General features: G+C 47.9%; 1 protein-coding gene across 1 annotated transcript in view; it reads right to left on the reverse strand.

The window, feature by feature from the left end:
• CORO1C (coronin 1C) overlaps positions 1-23022 on the reverse strand; it is a 61288-nt gene that overhangs the window by 2006 nt on the left and 36260 nt on the right. The window contains exons 5-11 of the mRNA XM_078620165.1: positions 22674-22855; positions 15382-15501; positions 13549-13653; positions 10897-11042; positions 8395-8452; positions 5030-5179; positions 3628-3744 (exon numbers count right to left, since the gene is read on the reverse strand). Coding sequence (XP_078476291.1) covers positions 3628-3744; positions 5030-5179; positions 8395-8452; positions 10897-11042; positions 13549-13653; positions 15382-15501; positions 22674-22855 — 878 coding nt within the window. The remainder of the gene's footprint in view (positions 1-3627; positions 3745-5029; positions 5180-8394; positions 8453-10896; positions 11043-13548; positions 13654-15381; positions 15502-22673; positions 22856-23022) is intronic.

Below are 23022 nucleotides of genomic sequence, written 5' to 3' on the forward strand. Positions count from 1 at the left end.
CCCACCCAGCCCCTCCCCACCCAACCCCTCCCCACCCTCCCCTCTCCACCCAGCCCCACCCCTCCCATTTTTGGATGCACGACGGACGGACGGACACAATAATCCCCTGTGGGCTGGTGGAACCAGGTGGTTCCTACCAATACAAGACTGTTGGGGCAAGTGCTCTCAGTGAGCAGCACCTATGAAGGCCGCCACGGCCATATTAGGGGGTGGGTGGCCAGCATCCACGCCTGGCCGCCTTTGTCTCCCCAGTCGTGATGTTTACACATCACAACAGGTAATTATTTTGTTGTAGAGTGACTCATGCAGCCAGCTATGGCTGCAGAGTTTGGTAGTACATGTTGTTTACGTCGTTTATTGTGAAAATTCGGTCACAGTTCCTATGATCACTGTTTCATTGCTTTTATGGCTTTATTTTGGTGATTTTCGAAAAGTATTTTTGGTTTGGCCATGTTTGTTTGTTGTAGTACAGAGTTAGACTGATGGCCTTAATCTAAGTTGTCTTGTGGTTGTTGTTGTTTGACTTGCATCCCACTGGGATTTTTGCACGCAGTGTTGATGTACGGTGCTCTTTCTGCAATATTTTGCTGTCTTTTCTTGGATTTTCTGTTTGCACATAGTCACTTTAAGATGTTTTCTTGTTCATGTTTTTGTTTTCTGTTTGTTGCGGTTGCACTCGATTCAAGAGCCGAATGACTCACAGGGCTATACCTAATAAATTAACTTGAACTATTTAAGGCTGAAACGACCCAGGCGAGGCCCAGGACAGGTTCAGATTCATCGTTCGAGTTCGTTATCGTTTCCTCCTCATCAGCTGCGTTGAACCGTGCGGAAGCTGCTTCGGCCACAATCCTGCCATCGATCTACACTTGTAACACACAGACTTCCTTCACAGGAACGCTGGCACTGGCCTGGCACACTGAGGCTGGCCTGCCTACAATCAGTCCTGGGTGTATCCACAGTAGATTGTGTGAGGAGCTCCTATACTCTTGAAATAGATATATAGGGTGCTTCAAAAGAATGTTTAAGACATCTTAGAATTTGCAACAATACCACAAGAAATGTGCCTCCGGGCTCTCGAGACCATCTGGAGAAGATTCCAGACGTGCGTCGACAATGATGGCGAACAAAGAAGAGACTATTTGGCTTTTTGAAGCTATTAACATACATTTGTTACGGTGTATTATCCGTTCTTTTTCTATTAAAAACGATCGTCCCATATAAGTGCTAAAATAAAATTTCAGCACCCTGTATTGTTCCTATAAGGTCCTCCAGCAGGCATGGAGGGCCTAATGAGGAATAGATGGATTGGTTGGATCATGTGGCCCACAATAGATGGATTGGTTTGATCATGTGGCCCACAATAGATGGATTGGTTGGGTCATGTGGTCCACAATAGATGGATTGGTTGGGTCATGTGGCCCACAATAGGTGGATTGGTTTGATCATGTGGTCCACAATAGATGGATTGGTTGGGTCATGTGGTCCACAATATATGGATTGGTTGGGTCACGTGGCCCACAATAGATGGATTGGTTTTATCATGTGGTCCACAATAGATGGATTGGTTTGATCATGTGGTCCACAATAGATGGATTGGTTGGATCATGTGGCCCACAATAGATGGATTGGTTTGATCATGTGGCCCACAATAGATGGATTGGTTTGATCATGTGGCCCACAATAGATGGATTGGTTGGGTCATGTGGTCCACAATAGATGGATTGGTTGGGTCATGTGGCCCACAATAGATGGATTGGTTTGATCATGTGGCCCACAATAGATGGATTGGTTTGATCATGTGACCCACAATAGATGGATTGGTTTGATCATGTGGCCCACAATAGATGGATTGGTTGGGTCATGTGGCCCACAATAGATGGATTGGTTTGATCATGTGGTCCACAATAGATGGATTGGTTTGATCATGTGGTCCACAATAGATAGATTGGTTTGATCATGTGGTCCACAATAGATGGATTGGTTTGATCATGTGGTCCACAATAGATGGATTGGTTTGATCATGTGGCCCACAATATATGGATTGGTTTGATCATGTGGCCCACATGCCAAGCCACTGCATGCGCGAGCAGCGCTCATGATGAATACAGTGCTGGGTGACTGTAACACAGCGGGCAGTGCAGGCAGTGCATCTGCCCGTCATCTCTTCCAGTTAAAACACAAGTCCTGCATCTATCCTGTTGACGCTCTTGTCAGCAAGCCTTCAACATTTGATGTAGCCTAAACGTGCACTTAGCCTGGCACAAGCACCGTAGTCACCTCACTGCCACTTAGTGGAGAATGGTGGTCGCTATTGCTGTATGTGCTCGTGTGCCTGTGCATAGTGGGGAGCGGTAGTGTAGCGGTTAGCGTGCTGCGCTACGAACCTGGCGTCCCGAGTTCAGTTCCCGCTCACGGCTAACACCAGTGACGATTATCTGAACCAGTCCTGGGCCTCCCCTAGGTCAACTCAGCGTCAAATGAGTACCTGGTGCGGTGTGTAAACATCGCCACTAGGGAGACAAGGGCGGTCGGACATGGTTCCTGGCCGCCCAACCCCTCGTGTGCCGCTCCGGCCTTCATCGGTGCTCGCTAACAGCACTTGCCCCAACAATATGTTACAGGCTATACGGGGGAGCTTTGTCTTTGTACATGAATAACCTCCTGCCAAGGAGCCTTCGATACTGCACGTGGCTTCAAAGTGCACCTGGCCTGGCAGAGGCGCCGTGGTGACGTCACTGTCACTTAGTGGAGAATGTCGGGTACAGTAAAACCTTGGATTGCGAGTAACTTGGTCTGTGAGTGTTTTGCAAGACGAACAAAATGTTTAAAAAAATATTAATTTGATAAACGATTGAGGTCTTGCAATACGACTAGTACGTGTTTACGCTTTGTCTGCCGAGCGTCATGTGATCACAACTGATGTACGAGTGCTTTGGATTACAAACACGTTTCCGGAACGAATTATGCTCGTAATCCAAGGTTTGACTGTATTGGTAAATATGTGTACGTACGTGCATTGAGCAGTGGTGCAGTGGGCAGCACATTGCTATGTGAATCTGGCAACCCAAGGTCGGTTCCTGATCATGGCCAACATAACTGGAGAATATCTGAACCAAGTCCTGGTGCTGCTGTATCGGCCTTCATCGGTGTTCGTAACACTTAGCCATAACAGTTTGTTAAAACACTATATGGGGTCGTCTTCGTGTACATATGTACGTGCGTGGAAATGTACGTGGCACAGGTTCCCGTGATCATTTCCACTTAAGTGGCAAATCCCTGCTGTCTTCTTAACGTGTGTAAATGTTTGGGGAGTGGTAGTGTCGTGATTAGTATGTTAGTAGTAGTTAGTACGAGCCTGGCAACCAGAGTTCGATTCCTGCTCAAGGCCAACATTGGTGACGAATATCTCAACTGGTCCTGGGCCTCCCCTAGGTCAACTCAGCCTCCAATGAGTACCTGGTGCGGTGCGTAAACATCGCCACTAAGGGGCATGGTACTGGCCACCCACCCCCTCGTTTGCCATACCGCACCTTCATAGGTATCCTCTAATGGCTTATGCCTCAAAAGTTTGTTAACGCTGTGCGGGGGATCTTTGCCTTTCTTGTTGCGTGTTTGTGTGTTCACCATTTCCTTGCCGCCCATGCACACGGATTTGCTGCGGGCGAGCGTTGGGGGCGGAGCTGCTCCATTGCGAACGTCCGGGTTCGCCGGGCGGTTGTCCAACACGTTCCGTCGCACAACCTGTGAGCGTGCAGCAATGTAAGATGGCGCCATTCAACTAGCACTGTTCAATAATAATACAATTTCAACCCGTCCACGAGGTCCCACAAATGTGGTACAATCGACATCGACTGTGTGTATCAGACTTGGGCGACTGCCACTAATGTGTGTGTGTCACGCGAGCCCTATTTCCACGAGCCTACTGAACACCTGACCTCCGAGGGCCGCTCTCACAGTCTCATCACCACCCCGTATGGATTAAGATGTTCCCCTTGAACACCGACCTCTGGGTGGTTTCTCTCGCCAACCTACCCTCTCCTGAACCACAACACCTCGCTGATCTCGTCAAGGAGCATAAACCATCATGCAAACCCCGGTCATCCTCGCAGCAGCTTTTGGCTAGCCATTGAATGAAGTAATTGCATCACGCACTTTCAGATCCACTTCTGCGGCCGTCTAGAACACTTTTCCTTCCGATATTAAAAAGCCACTGGAGCTATGCGATTTTAAATCTCGATTAAAAACCAATTTCTTTAGAACTGCTTTGTTGTGTGAAGTTTGTTGTCCTTCCCCCACACTTCCGATTAGTATGGTCGGCTACGCATGGTGTGAAAGAAGTTCAACATACATACATGTGGTCATGGGCAGTGCTGAAGGCTCCTCGATTGAAGGTCAAAAGGACAGAACTAGGTGCTGAGGTTGGAAAGGCTGAAGGACCCGCTAATGGGAGGTCATACGACAGACCCGGTCCTTGAAGGTGGAGTTGTGAAGGTTCATAGACCCAGGTTCTGTGGGTGGGGCAGTCGATGCTGGCCGACAGGAGGTAACGATACAGATTCAGGTGGAGTGGCGGTGTCTCCTGTCCTGAGAAAATATGGACTGATGCGATACTGGAGGATGTGCAGCTGACACCGCTGGCCGATCTTGACACTACTGGTACCGGCGGTGTCAAGATCGACCTCTATGAAAGACAATTCTGGTCAGTTGAAGGCAGTCGCCCTCCAACAAAAATGGAGGGCAGAGGAGCGACGCGCACAACAACAAGCGGAGCGCCGAGCGGCTAAAGTCCAGCAAGTTGGCACAGTAGGGGGCACAGCTGGTGCATCTGCCGGTCATCTCAGTCGGTCAACCCATGGCACTTGGGTCTGTCCTGTGACCTCCTGTCAGCGAGTCTTCGACACTTCACGTGGCCTCTAAGCTCACCTGGCCTGGCACAGGCGCCGTGGTGACGTCACCGCCACTTAGCGTGCGAATGGCGCACGGTTGGTATTGGTGTAGTTGTGCTGAAGGTGCAGAGGGAATGCACCTTGACGTCCTTGCTACGCGTAGACACGTAGCCCCCCCGCAGTGACACGAGCACGGGCTCGCCATCCTTGCCACTCAGCCACTCGTCCGCCTCGATGGCTGCTTGAGCTGCTGCCGTGTCCGGGTAGAGGTCGTCCTGGAAAAGGTCCGACTGCAAAGACAAAGACGCCCTCAGTGTGTAGACCATGGGGGGGTGGGGGGTCAAGTATTGCGAGCGGGCACCCAGCAAAGGGGCGGAGTGATCAGAAGGATCAGATCATAAAATGTATTTATACTGGAGGAATCCGATGAGCTATGAAGCTTTTTTTTTTTACAGATTGTCCAGTAGACATTTGTGAGTGGTGGCGCAGTGGTGAGCGAATTGCGCTATCAACCTGGCCACTCGGGTTTTATTGCCAGCCCATGACTAACATCGGTGTCGTTTCTGGGCAACTCTTCACCAACCGGCGCTGACCGGCGTGGTGAAGTATGTCCAGACAGAGCCTGGGGAGACCTTCATCCAAAATGACAAACGATTGTGAAATCTAACCTTGCGGTTGGAAAAATGGAAAGGGGGCTGGTAGCCTTCTCGTCACCCGAGTTGTTGTGTTTCCTTAAACATAACTAATACCACCGTCTAGGCCAGCGGTTCTCAATCGGCACACACATAGGCCTATGTGTGTCTCTCTCTCTGTGTGTGTCTCTGTGTTAGCTCTCTCTGCTTATGTGTCTGTCTATGTGTCTCCGGTTCTGTGTTTTACCTCTCTCTCAAATTTAGCACTCTTTGGAAGAACGTAATCAACCAGGTAGGGTGTTGACTGTTATGTTAGACGACTCTCTGTGTTGTGTTACATTATATTTCTAAGCTTACTCGGTTTGTTTTCTATTTCATTTGTACCTGATGATGATCGCTTGTGTTGCAATCGAAACGAAAGAACCAAAGATAAAATTGAAATCAATATGGTAACCTAGACCGATATAAAAGACCTTTCTAAACTCATTGATCGTAGACAATGTGGTTTCCGAGCGTCGCCAGCAAGGGCGAACCAATTACGTCACGCATGCTGAGCGTCCCGTTGATTTTGTTTTATTCCCATGCAGTTACTTATCTAGTTAGGATACCTCACAAAATGGACAACTGGTTAAAATACTATTGTTCATTATTCATACATTTATTTCTCCGAACCACATTAGCTGCGGCAAGGCGGGCACTCGGTTGAAACAAAAATTCAACACGGGGGTACAGTAGCTAGAAAAAGGTTGAGAACCACTGATCTAGGCGAAATGTACATCATTCGAATCCAGATATGATCAGTAAAGATTGTAATTTTTTATTAAAAAGGCGGCACGGCACACGAACGCGTGACGCGACCAGCATTACGCCCGGCTGCGTCGGTCTTCCAAGTGCTTATGTTCATACACCCTGCAGCCAGCCACTCACTTAAGGCTGAGTCGACCTGCAAGAGGAGGCCGACGGCAAGCTCAGATATCACTTGCCTGTAAGGTTGCATATGGCCGAGATTCAGGGGCGCATTGACCTATTTCAACGGGGATATGCAGCATACGACCGTGCCCCCCCCCCTCCTTTCTCCCGACTTACTTTTACTGAAATAGCTACGGATGTTTTTTTTACCTGTATGCAATAGAAAATATTTAAAGGTAAAAAAACTCCCAATTAAGTTATCATGCCTCTTGCTATCAATCCTGGGGTTCAGTAACAAACACCAGTAGCGCGACTAATATTTTACGCTACTTATTTTTTTTCTTCGGAAAATATTATTTTTTCTTCATTTGTAACAATGTTTTTTTGGCATTCATGGTTAATTTTGAAGAAAAAAAAAGAATTCGAATAATTTTTCTTAACATTTTGTCCTCGTTTAATCTGTTGATTCGGGGCCCCCTTGCGGCCGACTGTGTATCTATGTGTCGCATCACGCTGCATACCCAATAGTTGCACCCCTGCCGAGGATAAAACATCGCGTCACCGGGAGTGTGAGGCATCGTGGCCCAATCTACGATTGTGTCTGTTGGCAGCTCCTGGTGTCGTCAAGTCTGTCAATGATGAGAAAACACTCACCAAAACAAAATAATGTTGCAGGCTGGACAACCGTAGGTTTCAAACAACACACGAAAACGTATACAAAGCACTCCAGCCTCTGTGCATGATGCAAAAAACAGCAGTAGTTCCTGATTGTCTTAGGACACCATAAAAACAATCTGAGTAAATGTGACCATCTGAAGGCAGCAGTCAGTGATGACCGAAGACACAAGGACCACAATGCACTTCTTCAGGAACTGTTGATAGTTTTTACCATAATACACAAAGTCTGAGTGCTTTTTTACGCTATTGTGTGTTATTTGAAACTTAAGCCCTGAGGCAGCAGTGGAAATTCCACATTTTTCGTGGTGGGGGCCAGTTTATCCATACCAAAACCACTTTTGACTTTCCCCCAAAGTCATACATGTTTTATTGACCTCTGAGGTATGATGGAATGAGTCCAATCCCTAAGCAGAATTTGAATGTGAACCCTTCCCAGTGTGAGTCAATCACAGCACCACCTAGCCAGATTTTTCTGAACTACTACATTATATAAACATTTCTAACACAATACAATTTTGAAGAACAAGCTAAACGTATTTGAATAGACCGTCTGGAACACCCTTACTTCCGATGTTATGAAGCAACTGGAGCTACGCACTTTTAAATCTAAATTGAAAACTATTTTCTTCAGAACCGCTTTTTATGTTTAGTTCATTTGTCCTTCCCCCGCACCTCCGATTAGCACGGTTGCCTACGTACGGTGTGAAAGAAGTTCAACATACACGCACACACATTTTGGGTGCTGGATTTACAACGTTGAGGTCTCCAGTAGGGTTTTTATTTCCCGGCGCGGCAATTAGCAACAATGGGGATAATTTATTAAACCCCCACAATCTCTGTCTAACCCATAAGTGTCAATGGGTTCAGCACAGTTAGTCGATCGGCACGCCACGTGTGGTGGGGTAAAGTGTGGGTACCCCCACCTCTTCCAAGACGCCTGTCCATTGTGGAAGAGTTGGGACAATATACCCCCTAGAGGGGGGGGGGGGCTCTCTTGAGCCCCCCCCCCCCTCTAGTGGAGGCCCCATCCCCCAGCAGGGGCATGAGCGAGCAACATCAGGGCTGAACCTTTACCTATGTAATCAAGGTGAACTCAATTTTGTTTCAATGTTATGATTTTGCACGAACGGTGCACGAAAACACTTTTCATTGCGAAATGGATTCCGAATTTCATGCTCGGAGATTTATATTGTGGAAGAGACCTTTAGCCTCAGCGAACTTTTGCCCAATTACATAATATTTACAACCACTATTGCTGCTGCTGCAGCAAGATAAGGTGTCCTTACCTTCCTGGGCACGGTCATGATGATGGGCTCACATCTGCGTTCATGCAGCTTGTAAAACCTGGAAGAGATTGCAAAACCTAGAACAAGTTATAAAACATTCACCGTATTTATGATGCCAGCTTCAAATTGCTAAATCTCTAATGCGTCATGAAGCGTGGGACAATTTTGTAAAAGCTGGAGCCGATGCCAAAATCTACAATGGCCTTTTAAGCCAAAATGTGTTTTCAGACCTTGGAACGGACAGTAAATGTATCCATATAATGCGATATCTGCAATGGATTGTAAACAACTTGAAATGTGTTTATAAACCTGAAACAGGCTGCAGTATATGAACCTTATGGTGGAACCACGAGGTCCCATAAGCCCCCGGCTCTCAACATAAACTGCGTTGCGACGTCATTTTATGTCTCTTTATATTCTTGGTTCTTTCGGTAAAGTCACGTAGAAGGGAAATAATAAAATAATAAAAATAATACAATTCTCACGACGTTTCGGCCACAACGCAAGCAGCCGTCCTCAGCTCTGTTCTTCACCTGAGGACGGCTGCTTGCGTTGTGGCCGAAACGTCGTGAGAATTTTATTATGTTTATATTTGTTTTATTTTATTATTTCCCTTCTACGTGACTTTATCGAAAGAACCAAGAATATGAATCCCTGCAGTCACAAAAGCTTTAAATCGTCATTTTACGTCTGTTGAAGGCAAAGGACACGGCCATCTATTCCTCTCCACGAGCTCTACACGATGCGCTAATTAAAGTTTCAAAGTTTTGTTTCTTCTGCGTATTCGTCCTCGCCGCTACGCTTGGACACGACATGACAACAGAATGATCCGCGCCAGGTGGGTCACGGCGTTTATGTGCGCGGTAGGACGGAGTCGCCAAAAGTAAATTAATGAATTGCGATTTTTTTTTTTCGGGACCCCGGGAGTCCCGCCATAAGGTTTATGTGAAACAATAAAAAAATGTGGAAGAGATTCAAGAAGCCACACTACAGAACCAGAAAAGCAGGCCCTTGCATCATACATATCGTTCGTTCTCCTGTAACGCGGTATTCGTGTTCCTAAAGAACGCCACTTTATGGTAAAATCTTGTTATAATAAATAATTAAATACTTACTACTATAATGAGCCAAGAATGTCTATTTGTGTGTAGCGCGTGACGTCACTCAACATGCCGGACCGCCCCCCTGTCATTAATATTCATGAGTGGGTGGATTTCTACACTCATGCAGAAGGTCGAGCGGAAATCATTTTTTTCGCAAATTCGCTCTAAGTTTGACGTTTCTTTATTGAAAGTGAATCTAATAAATAATTCTACGCAGCAACAAAGTGGATTTGGTGTCTTTATTTATTTCTTCAGCACTTGAGACGAAAGGTAAGTCTAATTGATGCTTCTACATTATGGTAAAATATACATTTCTCGGTGATTTTCCACATATTGTATCGATTTCCAATTTATTTCTACCCCAGCGACCGAAAGCAGAGGAGAATAAAGAATCAGAGCAGTGAATTTGAACAAATTGAAGGTACAGTGATATACAGTGCTACAGTGACATGAAGTGAGGTGTTTTATGATGTAGTTTTGTGCAATAATCTCTGCCATTGATACAGTGCTACAATGAAATGCAGTGAAGTGTTTGATGACATATTTTCGTGCAAGATTCACTGCCAATAAATTGACACAAGGTACAATGATACACTGCTCAATTTGTTCCTAAATATTACAGCTTCCGTCCTAGGACGGGCAAAGGAGCTAGTATATAATTTCAGGTAAAGCGCAGTCTGCGATAACACGTGAGATGCGTTTGCAGGCTGAACAAAGACTGAGGCACGTGGGTAGCATCTAGAAGCGTCCAGCAGCATCCCCGCCTTGCGTGATGCTACGCCGAGGCAGCCGTACAGCCGCTTATTCCACTGACGCGACGTAGTTATGCTCACTCAATCGAGTTATATCCAATTAGCGTCATAAAAAATGTGTTCCTTAATAGATTCATAGCATTATCTCCAATTCGCGTTATGAAAACATGCATTACAGGAGAACAAACTCAATATGAAAACTGGAATAAATATGACAAAATGGGATGGTTTTTTTTTTTACCGGAGTTGTTTATAACACGATGGAGCTGCTCAGTCATTAATACAATCGGTGGACATCTCCCCACGACCGTGAGCGCTAACCTGTGGGAGCCACGTGGTTGAAGTGGCACATGGCAGCTCAAAGGTCAGGGGGCACAGTTGGCACCGCTGTGATCCTAGATTTGGATCCGCAAAACCCACAAGGGCTGTAGGAAGACACAGCCTCTACCAGCCTCTACAACGCGCTTCTTAAAAGTAATTGGCTGAGTGGCCGAGTGGCTCAGAGATCAGAGCACTGAGCTAACACCACTGAGATCCTACGGTTTGAAAATCCGGGATTCAGATGCCCGTGATAAAAACCGGGTTCTCAAGTCTCATGAATGTATGCTCTTGCACACCACACACTCACACACCACACGCGCGCGTACCTCGCGATCTCACACTTGTTGACGTCCAGGCCACGCTTGGGCATGAAGCCCATGCCGCGCTGAGGCTCCTTGCTGCTGAAAAGGTTCAAGAAGTGGACGTAGGGAGGTTCCGGAGTGACCTCGAAATAGCGGATCGTGCAGTCGCCCTGTCACGCACAAAAAGACAAAAAGACAAATATCCCCCGTATAGCCTCAATAGACTTTTGGGGTGCTAACCGCGACACTACCACTTTCCATACACCCATGTGTCATTAAAAACACATTCCTGCGGAGGGAGCTGGTAGGAACGTTGGGTTGCTCGGTCAATGGCCAGGGTCAACGGTGACGTGGTGTATTCCGCAAATATGCCCGATTGTGAGGGCGGGCACAAGCCGGCGTGAGTAGGTTAAACGTTGAGTTTTATAAGGGCACCACGGGGTGACCAGCCCCTCCCCACCCAGTCCCACCCCTCCCACCCCCAACCCAGCCCCACCCTCCCCACCCAGCCCCTCCCCACCCAGCCCCTCCCTCCCCTTCCCACCCAGCCCCACCCTTCCCACCCAGCCCCTCCTCACCCTCCCCTCCCCACCCAGCCCCTCCCTCCCCACCCAACCCGTCCCTGCACGATGGGCGGACGGACACAATAATCCCCTGTGGGCTGGTGGAACCAGTGGGTTCCTACCAGTATAACAGCAACATCGGTGACAGCAGCGAAAATAACAACCTCCTCAAGAACTGTCGATGAGCACTAAGTGTCAGCGACATCAAAACCGAATAACATCCGTGGCAGGCCTGCTTCGTTGCGGAGGTGAGTGGAGTGGGTGGAGCGATGAGAGCTCATTGGGCGGACCCAGGTGCTGTGGGCGGAGAGGTGGATGATAGGGAGGGATGGACTCAGGTGGAATGGGTAGATAAGTGAAGGCTCACTCACAGGTAACAGGGGAACACGTACCTCGCCAATTTCACACCTGTTCGTGAGGTGGAGTGGTAAAGCTTGCCGATGGAAAGATAATGAGGGACACACTCAGGTGCTGGGGTTAGAATAGTGAGGAGGGCTCACTGACAGGGAGAAATCGGGTAGAGACGTGTGCATTATGGGCAGTGAAGGCATTATACTAATTCTAGATTTGAAGCTTTCGTGACTGCAAGGATCCATACTCTTTGGTTTTTTCGGTAAAGTCACGTAGGTGAAAAAAGGAAAACGAAAACAAATACATTTAATCACGACGTTTCGGAGGCAACACAAGGCCCCGTCTTCAGGTGGAAGTCACAGCAAAATGCATACAGTAATTTTGCTGTGACAGTAATTTTGCTGTGACTGCTCCACCTGAAGACGGGGGCTTGTGTTGCCTCCGAAACGTCGTGATTTAATTTATTTGTTTTCGTTTTCCTTTTTTAAACTACGTGACTTTACCGAAAAAACCAAACCGTATTATACTCGTTGTTTTTTTTCCGGTAAAGTCACGTGTGTAGAAATAAAATAAAATGTTAATAAATTAAAATTAAAGTAAAATAAATCACGACGTTTCGAACGCAACACAAGCGCTCATCATCAGGTGGGAATGGGGTAAAACACACAGCGAGGGAACACACAGAGGGACACCGCGTACATAGCACATAGAGAACGGCAAACTGCACGGAGGCAAATACAGAAAGAAGATGGGAGACGAGAAACTCAACAAACCTTAGAAACACAACGCGATGCAAACCAGTCGGCCAACAACACAGTTAGAGACTAACCTGGTTGACCACGCATTTCAAAAGACTGCTCAATTTTTTGTGTTCATCTTCTAGGCTGAACACACCAACGTGAAACAGGAGACAATGACTCGTGGACGGACACGAGGTACATACACAGAGAAGACACACGGGGAAAGATGTTTTGGGCAGCCCAGAGGGACAACCGGAGTAGCACCACACCAAGAGACGTACACACACGCAGAGGCGCACACAGAAAGACGCCAGTGAAGACATTGCTGGGTTGTTATGGTATAGACCATTCTGCTGCACGTGGAGTGAAGGCTTGCTAATGGATAATGGAGAGTAAAAGAAGCTTGGAGACAGGGGGAGGGGGTCACAGGTGGACTGACACAGATGCTATAGGTGCGATGGAAGAGGCTCGCTAGGTGGAGATCGCAGATGGACACAGGTGCTAGGGCTGGGGTTTTGGAAGGCTCGCTCATTGGTAGGTGCGGACGGACAGACCTAATCACTGGGAGTGAAAGTGGTGAATGGTTGATGTAGGTATGTTGAGTTTCATCATTAGACCTCCTTTGCCTGTACCAAAATATAATAATAGGGGTTTTCCCCCTTTTTTCTGGCAACAAAACTGAAACCTTTTTACGAGGATTCATGTCTGCATTAACCACAATACTTGCAGTCAAAATGCAAAAAAACTAAAACATACTATGATAATATATGCATAATATATGCATTGTCCTATTATTATATGTTTAGCTTAGTCAACCGTGCAAATCGGAGGCGCGAGGGAAGGACAACACACGCAACACAAAAATCAGTTCTAAAGGAGCTGATGATGACAGGGAGCCGATGGGAGGAGACCCAAAGACCTTGATGGATGGCCTTCGTACAGACGCCGGTGTCAGTGTTGGGAGACCCAGGTGCTGCGATCAGACCGGTTGGAGGCTCACGGCAGGGAAAACCCGAGTGTACCTTTCCGCACAGGTAGATGATGTTTGTGTCCATGTCGTAGTACGGGATGAGGACTCCATTGCTCGAGTCGAGCTCCTGCAGCGTGATTGGTTCTTCGAATTTTTTCTGAAACAAGGAAGAAAAATCAGGCACGTGTGTGGGTTTTGTAACTAGAGGCCGACCGAAATTTGGTTTTGGTTTCGGCGCCGAAAGTTGGCAAATGGCCTCTTTCGGCATACTTTCGGGTTCGGCCGAAAGTAAAAATTTTACTTTCGGTTTCGGCTGAAAGTAAATTTTTTACTTTCCGTCTGGTTACGGTTTTGGCCGAAACTGATATTGACTTTCGGTCGTCATTCGTCAACCGAAGATCTATTTTTTTTATATAATGCTAGTGCTACGTCTATCAGTCGGCGCTAGGCAATCCTATGCGATGGGTTGCACTCCCTCGTCGAGGAGGCCGCTCTTCCTCTCCTTCTTTTCTACAGTTACATGCTAATTTCTCACATTAACATCATGCTAATCTCTCACATTAACATAGCCACTTGCGTGCCCTCTAATTTCTCACGTCAACATCATGCTAATCTCTCACATTAACACAGCCACTTCCGTGCCCTCTAATTTCTCACATTAACATCGTGCTAATCCCTCCCATGAACATAGCCACTTCCGTGCCCTCTAATTTCTCAAGTTAACATCATGCTAATCCCTCACATTGACATAGCCACTTCCGTGCCCTCTAATTCCTCACATTAGCATCATGCTAATCCCTCACATTAACATAGCCACTTCCGTGCCCTCTAATTCCTCACATTAACATCATGCTAATCTCTCACATTAACATAGCCACTTCCGTGCCCTCTAATTCCTCACATTTACATCATGCTAATCCCTCACATTAACATAGCCACTTCCGTGCCCTCTAATTTATCACATTAACATCATGCTAATCCCTCACATTAACATAGCCACTTCCGTGCACTCTAATTTCTCACATTAACATCATGCTAATCCCTCACATTAACATAGCCACTTCCTTGCCCTCTAATTCCTCACATTTACATCATGCTAATCCCTCACATTAACATAGCCACTTCCGTGCCCTTTAATTTATCACATTAACATCATGCTAATCCCTCACATTAACATAGCCACTTCCGTGCCCTCTAATTTCTCACATTAACATCATGCTAATCTCTCACATTAACATAGCCACTTCCGTGCCCTCTAATTTCTCACATTAACATCATGCTAATCCCTCAGATTAACATAGTCACTTTCGTGCCCACTAATTTCTCACATTAACATCATGCTAATCCCTCAGATTAACATAGTCACTTTCGTGCCCGCTAATTTCTCACATTAACATCGTGCTAATCTCTCACATTAACATAGCCACTTCCGTGCCCTCTAATTTCTCGCATTAACATCATGCTAATCTCTCACATTAACATAGCCACTTCCGTGTCCTCTAATTTCTCACATTACCATCATGCTAATCTCTCACATTAACATAGCCACTTCCGTGCCCAGTTACATGCTAATTTCTCACATTAACATCACTAGCCCCGCCCACTTCTTTATAACCCTTGAGCTACACCAATTTCAACCCTTTTAAAACATTCCGCATCAACAGCAGACCATGCTTTCCCACCTGATGACGGACAGCTTCCGTTGCGCCCGAAACGTCGTGATCTACTTTCTTTTATACCCACGTGACTTTACCGAAAGAACCAAACAAAGAGTTGGTGAAAGGCGTTATGGGGGGAGGGGGGGGACTGCTTGTCTTTGTACGCATTGCGTGTACATTTTATGTTGCGCGCGCGCGTGTGTTGTTGTTGTTGGTGGAAGTCTCACCGGGTCCCAGAGGCCGAACTGTCGCTCGCTCATGCGCGTGAAGCCGGTGGTGAAGACGAGGTCGTCCCTCGTGAAGAGCGCCCGCATCGGGCGGATGCCCTCGTGTGGGGTCATCCTCTCCTGCACACGCACACAAAGGCAAAGATGCCCTGTATAGCCTTCAACATACTGTCGGGGCAAGTGCTGTTCCGCGAGACACTTACGAAGGCCGGCAATGGCAAACGAGGGGGGGGGTGGGTGCCCAGCAACATGCCAGGTCATCTTTATCTCCCCAAACGCTGATGCTTATACACCACGCCAGGTACTTATTTGAGGCTGAGCCGACCTAAGGGAGGCCCAGGACCGGTTCAGATAATCGTCACTGGTTGTTGGCCGTGAGCAGAAAATCCAACTCGGGTCGTTGGGTTCGTAGCGCAGCGTGGTAACTGCTACACCCCAACACAAGCTCCTACAGTCATATACACACGCACGGTCACATGGGTCACGCTGGGGTCATCCACACGGGGTCGTACACACACACAAGCAATGCACACACACACACGGTCGTACACACGGGAGTCATTCTCTCCTTCCAGCGCACATTTGGATACAGCAACAACAACAACAACAGTCGCCGTTCACCACTCGGTGGCGTTGATGTCACCACAGCGTTCGTGCCAGGCTGTGTGCACGTTTGAGGCTACGTAAATCGCCAAAGGTTCGCTGACAGGAGGCCATGAGACAGAACCAAGGATCCACGGGTTGGATGTGACGACTGGCAGATGCACCAGCTGTGCTGTGTTTTAGCTGCCTAGCGCTCGGCTCAACGTTGTGAGCGTCGCTCCTCTGTCCTCCGTTATTGCGCCCTCCAACTGCCCAGTAGCGTCCCTCACCAGCCTCCTCCACAGATGCCCCATTGATTATCAGTCATTAGCAAGTCCACTCAGATACATATCCTCCTGTGCCATGTCAGCCTATTTCACTCCTTTTCTGGCCTGTGCTATGCCCATATTACACGTAGGGATAACATATAAAATAAATTGAATCACGACGTTTCGATTGCAATACAAGCAATCATCATCAGGCGTGAGAACTACAGCAAGAAAATGTTTAATTCAATTTATTTTATATTTTTCTACCTACGTGACTTTACCGAAAGAACCAAAGAGTATTGATCGCTGCAGTCACGAAAACTTCAAATCTAGGATATGCCCATATTGCCCCCTTTATCTGGCACGAGGTGATTAGGCATGGAGGCTACATGGCCCAGCCAATGCGGCCTCTCCTGCCGATGGAGCTCACCGATGGGACGATGTCCAGATCTTTCAAGGATCTGTGAGCTCCTCACAAAATCCAGCCGGGCGAAACCCGGGGTGGATCGTGGGCAGGGATATACAGACACAAACAATCTGCCACCGCGCACACACATGCAAGGGTGTCACGAATGCACCTCACACGTGCTTGTCACGCAAACGCATACACAGGGCCATATATGTGTCACATACACACACAAAATCATACACATACAGGGTCATATTACCTATATGTCAGTTTCAGTTTCATTAATTTGGAATAGCCCTGTGAGCCATTCGGCTCTTGAGTCGGGTGCAACCGCAACAAACAAAAACACACGAACAAGAAAACATCTTAAAGTGACTACTCGCAAACAGAACAATCCAGGAATGTACAGCAAAGTCTTCCAGAAAAAAGCACCGTGATTCAATGCCACATACACACACACATACCCACAAAATCATACACATACAGGGTCATCTTCTCACACAACACACGCACACAGGTGTCAATCACGTACACATGGGCGTGTCACACACACGTCAAGTGCTGTTAGCGAGCACCTATTAAGGCCGGCATGGCACACGAGAGGGGGTCGGTGGCCATAAAAACCCCCGGCCGTCCGTTGTTCCCCCCAGTACTGATGTTTAGACAATGCACCAGATACGCATTTATGGCTGAATCGACCTATGGGAGACCTAGGATCGGTTCTAATACTCACAAATAATGTTGAGCTGTGAGCGTAAATCGAACTCGGGTCGCTATGGTTTGTCAAGAGTGCGCTAACCGCTACACTACCACTCTCCACAACAAGAAAAAGGCAAAGATCCCCCGTGTAGCCTTAACAGACTGTAGGGGCAAGTGCTGTTAGCGAGCACCTGTGAAGGTCAGCACGGCACACGAGGGAGTGGGTGGCCAGCAATACGCCCGAGCGCCTTTGTCTCCCCAGCGGTGATGTTTACACACCGCACCAGATTCTTTCTTGAGGCTGAGTAGACCTAAGGGAGGCCCAGAACCAGTTCAGATAATCGTCACTGGTGTTGGCCAGGAGGAGCAGGAATTTAACTCGGGTCACCAGGTTGGATAGTGCAGGGTGCTAACCGCTCCGCACATACTTTGTATACACGGGGTCACACGCATGCAAGGGGAGAGACGGACGCGATGTGTTATGTTGAATTGTGAAACGATTGAGTCGAAAACGTGCGTACCGGGCTGCTGCTGCAAGACGGCGCGTTAGCTGTTAGTGCGAGAGGCAGACACAAACAAACACACGTGCACACACGCACATGCATTGGTCACACGTGCTGGGAGACAGTCTGGATCAGGAACCACCGGGTGATGGATTAAAATGATCAATAAGAAAACAATCTCAGTTTTCTCATCAACGAGGCTCCCAGGATGCACATTCAAATGCAACAATTCACCCGTTCGCGTTAAGGACATCGTCTCCATTTAACAAACTATTACCGCTGGGAAATATGCATCTGGTAGAAAGACCAGAGCTCAAGCGAGGAAATGTTTTGTTATTTCCCCCCCCCCCTTTTTTAACGATTAAGCAACCCGCAACCCTATGGCCAGGTCTCAGAAGCTAAGCAGGGTTTAGCTTGAATAGAGACGCAATGGACAAACACCATGAATAACAGGTGTTATAGGCCACGTTATGAGCAAGAGAAGGCAGTGCAGAAAATGCATTGGTGTATGGCACTGTACTTCTGTGTTCCCACACCAATGCTCCCCATCTTTACCACCAACCCACGACCCGCATGGAGTAGCTAGGGGGAGGCTGTCATCCGGCAGTGGATTTTCAAAAGGCTGTATATCCACGCGATTAAAAATTCCTTCCCATTTACATTTTGACGGCAATTAGTTCATCCTCAAGCAGAGGCAAGACCCCGTGGGAGGAGTGCTTTGATGTTTTGTTGGCCGGATGTTATTGGCAGGAGCCGCCCTATTTACCTCTGGAGACCCTGCCAGTACAAAGCACGTTCTGTGGGCAACCAAGGTTTGTGAGGCCTGACTCTGCTGATGAAACTCAGAAGGTTGAAACCGGCACAGAATTGTTGCCCGCTCAGACAAATCCCACTATGAACGGCTGGACTGCACGTCCCCTCTATTGTGTACAATTTGACGAGATACGGTTGCATTTAAAATGGAACGAATCCACAGACTAGGCTCTAAGAAAAGCTGTCTCTGGTGTGGACCAATGAGTTACAAGGACGATGCATGAATAATCAGAGTATTGTTTTTTTGTTTGCATTTTGACTGCAAGTATTGTGGCTAATGTAAACATGATTCCTTGCAAAAGGAGTCAAATTTGTTTCCAGAAAAAAGGGGGAAAACCCCTATTAGCGAATCCACATTATATATATACATAGTACACATATGGACGGGTATCGTACGGTGCGAAAGAAGTTCAACATTTTGTAATGGGTGCTGGATTTACAACGTGGAGGTCGCCAACTGGGTTCTATTTCCCGGCGCGGCAATTAGAAACAATGGGGCTAGTTTATTAAACCCCCCCCAGCCCCCCACCATCTCTGTCTACCAGAGGTGGGACAAAGTCATTGTTATGCAAGTCCAAGTCGAGTCGCAAGTCATCAAATTCATGACTCGAGTCTGACTCGAGTCCAAGTCACATGACTCGAGTCCACATCTCATAGGTGGGACAAAGTCATTGTTATGCAAGTCCAAGTCGAGTCGCAAGTCATCAAATTCATGACTCGAGTCTGACTCGAGTCCAAGTCACATGACTCGAGTCCACACCTCTGCTGTCTACCCATCAGTGTAAATTCGTTCACCACAGTTGATCGATCGGCACGCCACATGTGGTGGGGGTAAAGTGTGGGTATCCCCCACCTCTCCCAAGACGTCTGTCCAGCGTGGAAGAGTTGGGGACAATACACCCCCTAGAGGGAGAGGGGGGCCCTCTCTTGAGCTCTCTCACCAAACAAATGTTTAGGCTGAGTCAACCGAGGGGAGGTGGAGGTGGACGTCAACGCTCTGCAGGTTTAGACACCGGTTGGCCGTATTGTAATGACGATGTGCATCGCGGCCTGCACTTGATGGGAACGCACAGCTGTGCAGCGTCAGACACCGTTACGCACGCACAGTAACATGGCAAGCGGTGGGCAAATGTGCACTCGCTTCAGCGGCGCAGGTTACACGAAACGTAGAACGCCAGTCTTGATTTGAAGCTTTTGTGACTGCAGGGATCCATACTCTTTGGTTCTTTCGGTAAAGTCACGTAGGTGTAAAATGAAATAAAATCACGACGTTTCGGGCGCAACACAAGCGTCCGTCATCAGGTGGGAAAACGTGGTCTGCTGCTGAGGCAGACTGTTTTAAAAGGTTTGAAATGGATGTAGCTTTTCTACAGTTACATGCTTATGTCTCACTTTAACATCATGCTAATCCCTCACATTAACATAGCCACTTCCGTGCCCTCTAATTTCTCACATTAACATCATGCTAATCCCTCACATTAACACAGCCACTTCCGTGCCCTCTAATTTCTCACATTAACATCATGCTAATCCCACACATTAACATAGCCACTTCCGTGCCCTCGAATTTCTCACATTAACATCAAGCTAATCCCTCACATTAACACAGCCACTTCCGTGCCCTCTAATTTCTCACATTAACATCATGCTAATCCCTCACATTAACATAGCCACTTCCGTGCCCTCGAATTTCTCACATTAACATCAAGCTAATCCCTCACATTAACATAGCCACTTCCATGCCCTCTAATTTCTCACATTAACATCATGCTCATCCCTCACCTTAACATAGCCACTTCCGTGCCCTCGTTTAGGAGGCCACTCTTCTATCTTACAGTAACATGCAAATTTCTCACATTGACATCACTAGCCCCGCCCACTTCTTTATGACCCTTGAGGTAAAACCATTTCAAACCTTTTCAAACAGTCTGCCTCAGCAGCAGACCACGCTTTCCCACCTGATGACGGACGCTTGTGTTGCGCCAGAAACGTTGCGATTTACTTTATTCTATACCTACGCGACTTTACCAAAAGAACCAAAGAGTATAGAATGCCAGCTGGTGAACCGGGCACATATTCTTACAACCTGGGCCCCAAGGCAAAGCTCCATGGGCAGTCACTGGAGGCAGGTTAAGTGGGCACACGTTAGCGGTTAATAAGCATTGTGGAGTATCTCATACTGTTTTTCTGTCGAGGCACCCCAGTCACTCAGTAGGCGGTCACTCATTCTCTCCTGCTGCCGCCATTGTCTGGAACACCCTTCCCCCAGCAACCGTGCTGAAGACTTCCTGTTCAAGTCCAAGTCCAGGCTCAAGGCCTTCCTTGTTTATTCTGCCTATGACTGACTGCCTCTTTCTATACACGGGGACAATTTACACTCTTCCTGTAAGCATCTTGAGAAGTGCTTGCATACAGAGGCGGCATGAATCCACGATTGCATCCGAACTGTATTGTATCTGCTTCTCCACAGAACGCGTAATGCCAATTTACACGCCTTGTGAGATGAGAGACGCAGCCTCCAACCCAAGATGGCGCAATCGCTAGTGGCTCAATGCGCTGACACAGAGACTTGAGCACTGTGGAGAAAAGAGGCAGTGAAGCCCTAGGACTCAAACCTAGACAATCGGCACCACTGGCTAATTGTCCTTACACGAGCATCAACCGACATCAAGACACTTGGCAACAGGACTCAACCCCAGGGGCTCCACATTGCTTGCTCAGCACAATGAGATAGACATAATTCACATGATTAAAGGGCAGGAGAGAGATGCCCTACACCTGCAGGGCTCGAACCCAAGACCTACAAATCATTGACTTTACAAAGGAATTATCATTAACCTCCTGAAAGATACACGGCACTACTAGGGCTCAACGTATAAACTACTAAAACTCAACTTTTTTTTTTACCAGGTAAGGCCCACTGAGTTATATAAGTAGCTCTTTTTTTTAGAAGCGACCTGCCCACAAATGACTGCTCAGCGAATTTGCTTATCATGTGGAACTGTATATCAGCCAAACGCATGGATGGAAAAACTGGAGGACCCGGAGAAAAATCCACCAGACCACGGGGAGAACATGCACAGAAGTGATCTCGCCACAAGTGCCGTATCATGCGGAAGTATTTTGCAGCCACGTTCTCTAAACGCTATCTGTCCATGGCACAAGACAAAGCAAAGTGGAAACAAATGACGACGTGTGCAGTGGACACCCATGGTCTATCTGCCCATGGGCCGTGACGATGATGACTCTAAACGCTCTGAAATATAACTTTAGAGCAAATAACGATAGACACCCAGACGCTTGGCTCAGAGCCAGCATTTTTCAACATTGCCGGCTCAATGCTCAGTGGACAAGTATCAGTATCCTTAGAGACGCCCAGGCCTAGAGCTCAAAACCTAGGATCTCAACATTGCCGGCTTAATATATCCTGACACAACATCAACGGCATAGGTCAATCAGTCACCACGGCCGGTGCCAATGATGCACCCACTTGTTGCCATCACTCTCGTCCCCCCTGCTAGATTCCCACAGCTGCTGCAAAGTTGACGCCTGACATCCACAGGGTCTGCTGTGAGAGTTTGACCACCTTGGCTGCCGACCTCTGGGTGCCCTTCCTGCGCCTGTTCCTGTAACCTCTCCTCCTTCCACCCATCACGACCTCCTCTTCCTGATTCACGTCCACAATCCTTTTGTTTTTGCCCACATTCTATTTCAAACGTCCAAGTTGCTCAACCCTATCCGAGCAGCGTTTCGAAAGTGCATCGCAGTTTCCTGCTCAAACTAACATAGGCACGGTGGAATGGGCCTGCGATCCAGTGCATAGGAGACAATGGCTGGAGGATCGCTCGAGAGATCTGTGACCCCCCCCAACCCCCCCCACCAAATCATACTGATTTGGTGGGGGGGGTAACCGTTAGTCGCCAGAGCCACACCATCAATCACATGACCCAACAATGCCCCCTTCACCACCAGGGTCGGGGCAGCGGGGTGGGTGGGGGGGGGTCACTTGTCACGTACGGCGATGGTGCACCCCTTGCGGGGGTCGATGACGCGCACGCGTTTGTCTCGGCTCGCGGTCACCACGAGCGAGCCCACGCGGTTCCACGCCGCGCTGTAGATGAGGTCCCCGTGCAGGTCTGGCAGGCTGAGCACGGCGTCGCCCGTGCCCACGTTCCACACGATGATGACGTTGTCGCAGCCTGCGGGGAAGGGTCGGCGAGGGCCCGCGACCCCGTTTACACACCCACACGGCGCAACAACAACACAACAACACAATAACAGCAGCAGCCGCAGCCGCTATTCGACCGCAAAGTGGCGGTGACGGCAGACTAGCAGCAGAAAGACGGTTAAATGGGGGAACTCGGGC

This window comes from Lampetra planeri, chromosome 3, assembly GCF_965212315.1.
Source record: "Lampetra planeri chromosome 3, kcLamPlan1.2.h2, whole genome shotgun sequence".
Lineage (NCBI taxonomy): Eukaryota > Metazoa > Chordata > Hyperoartia > Petromyzontiformes > Petromyzontidae > Lampetra > Lampetra planeri.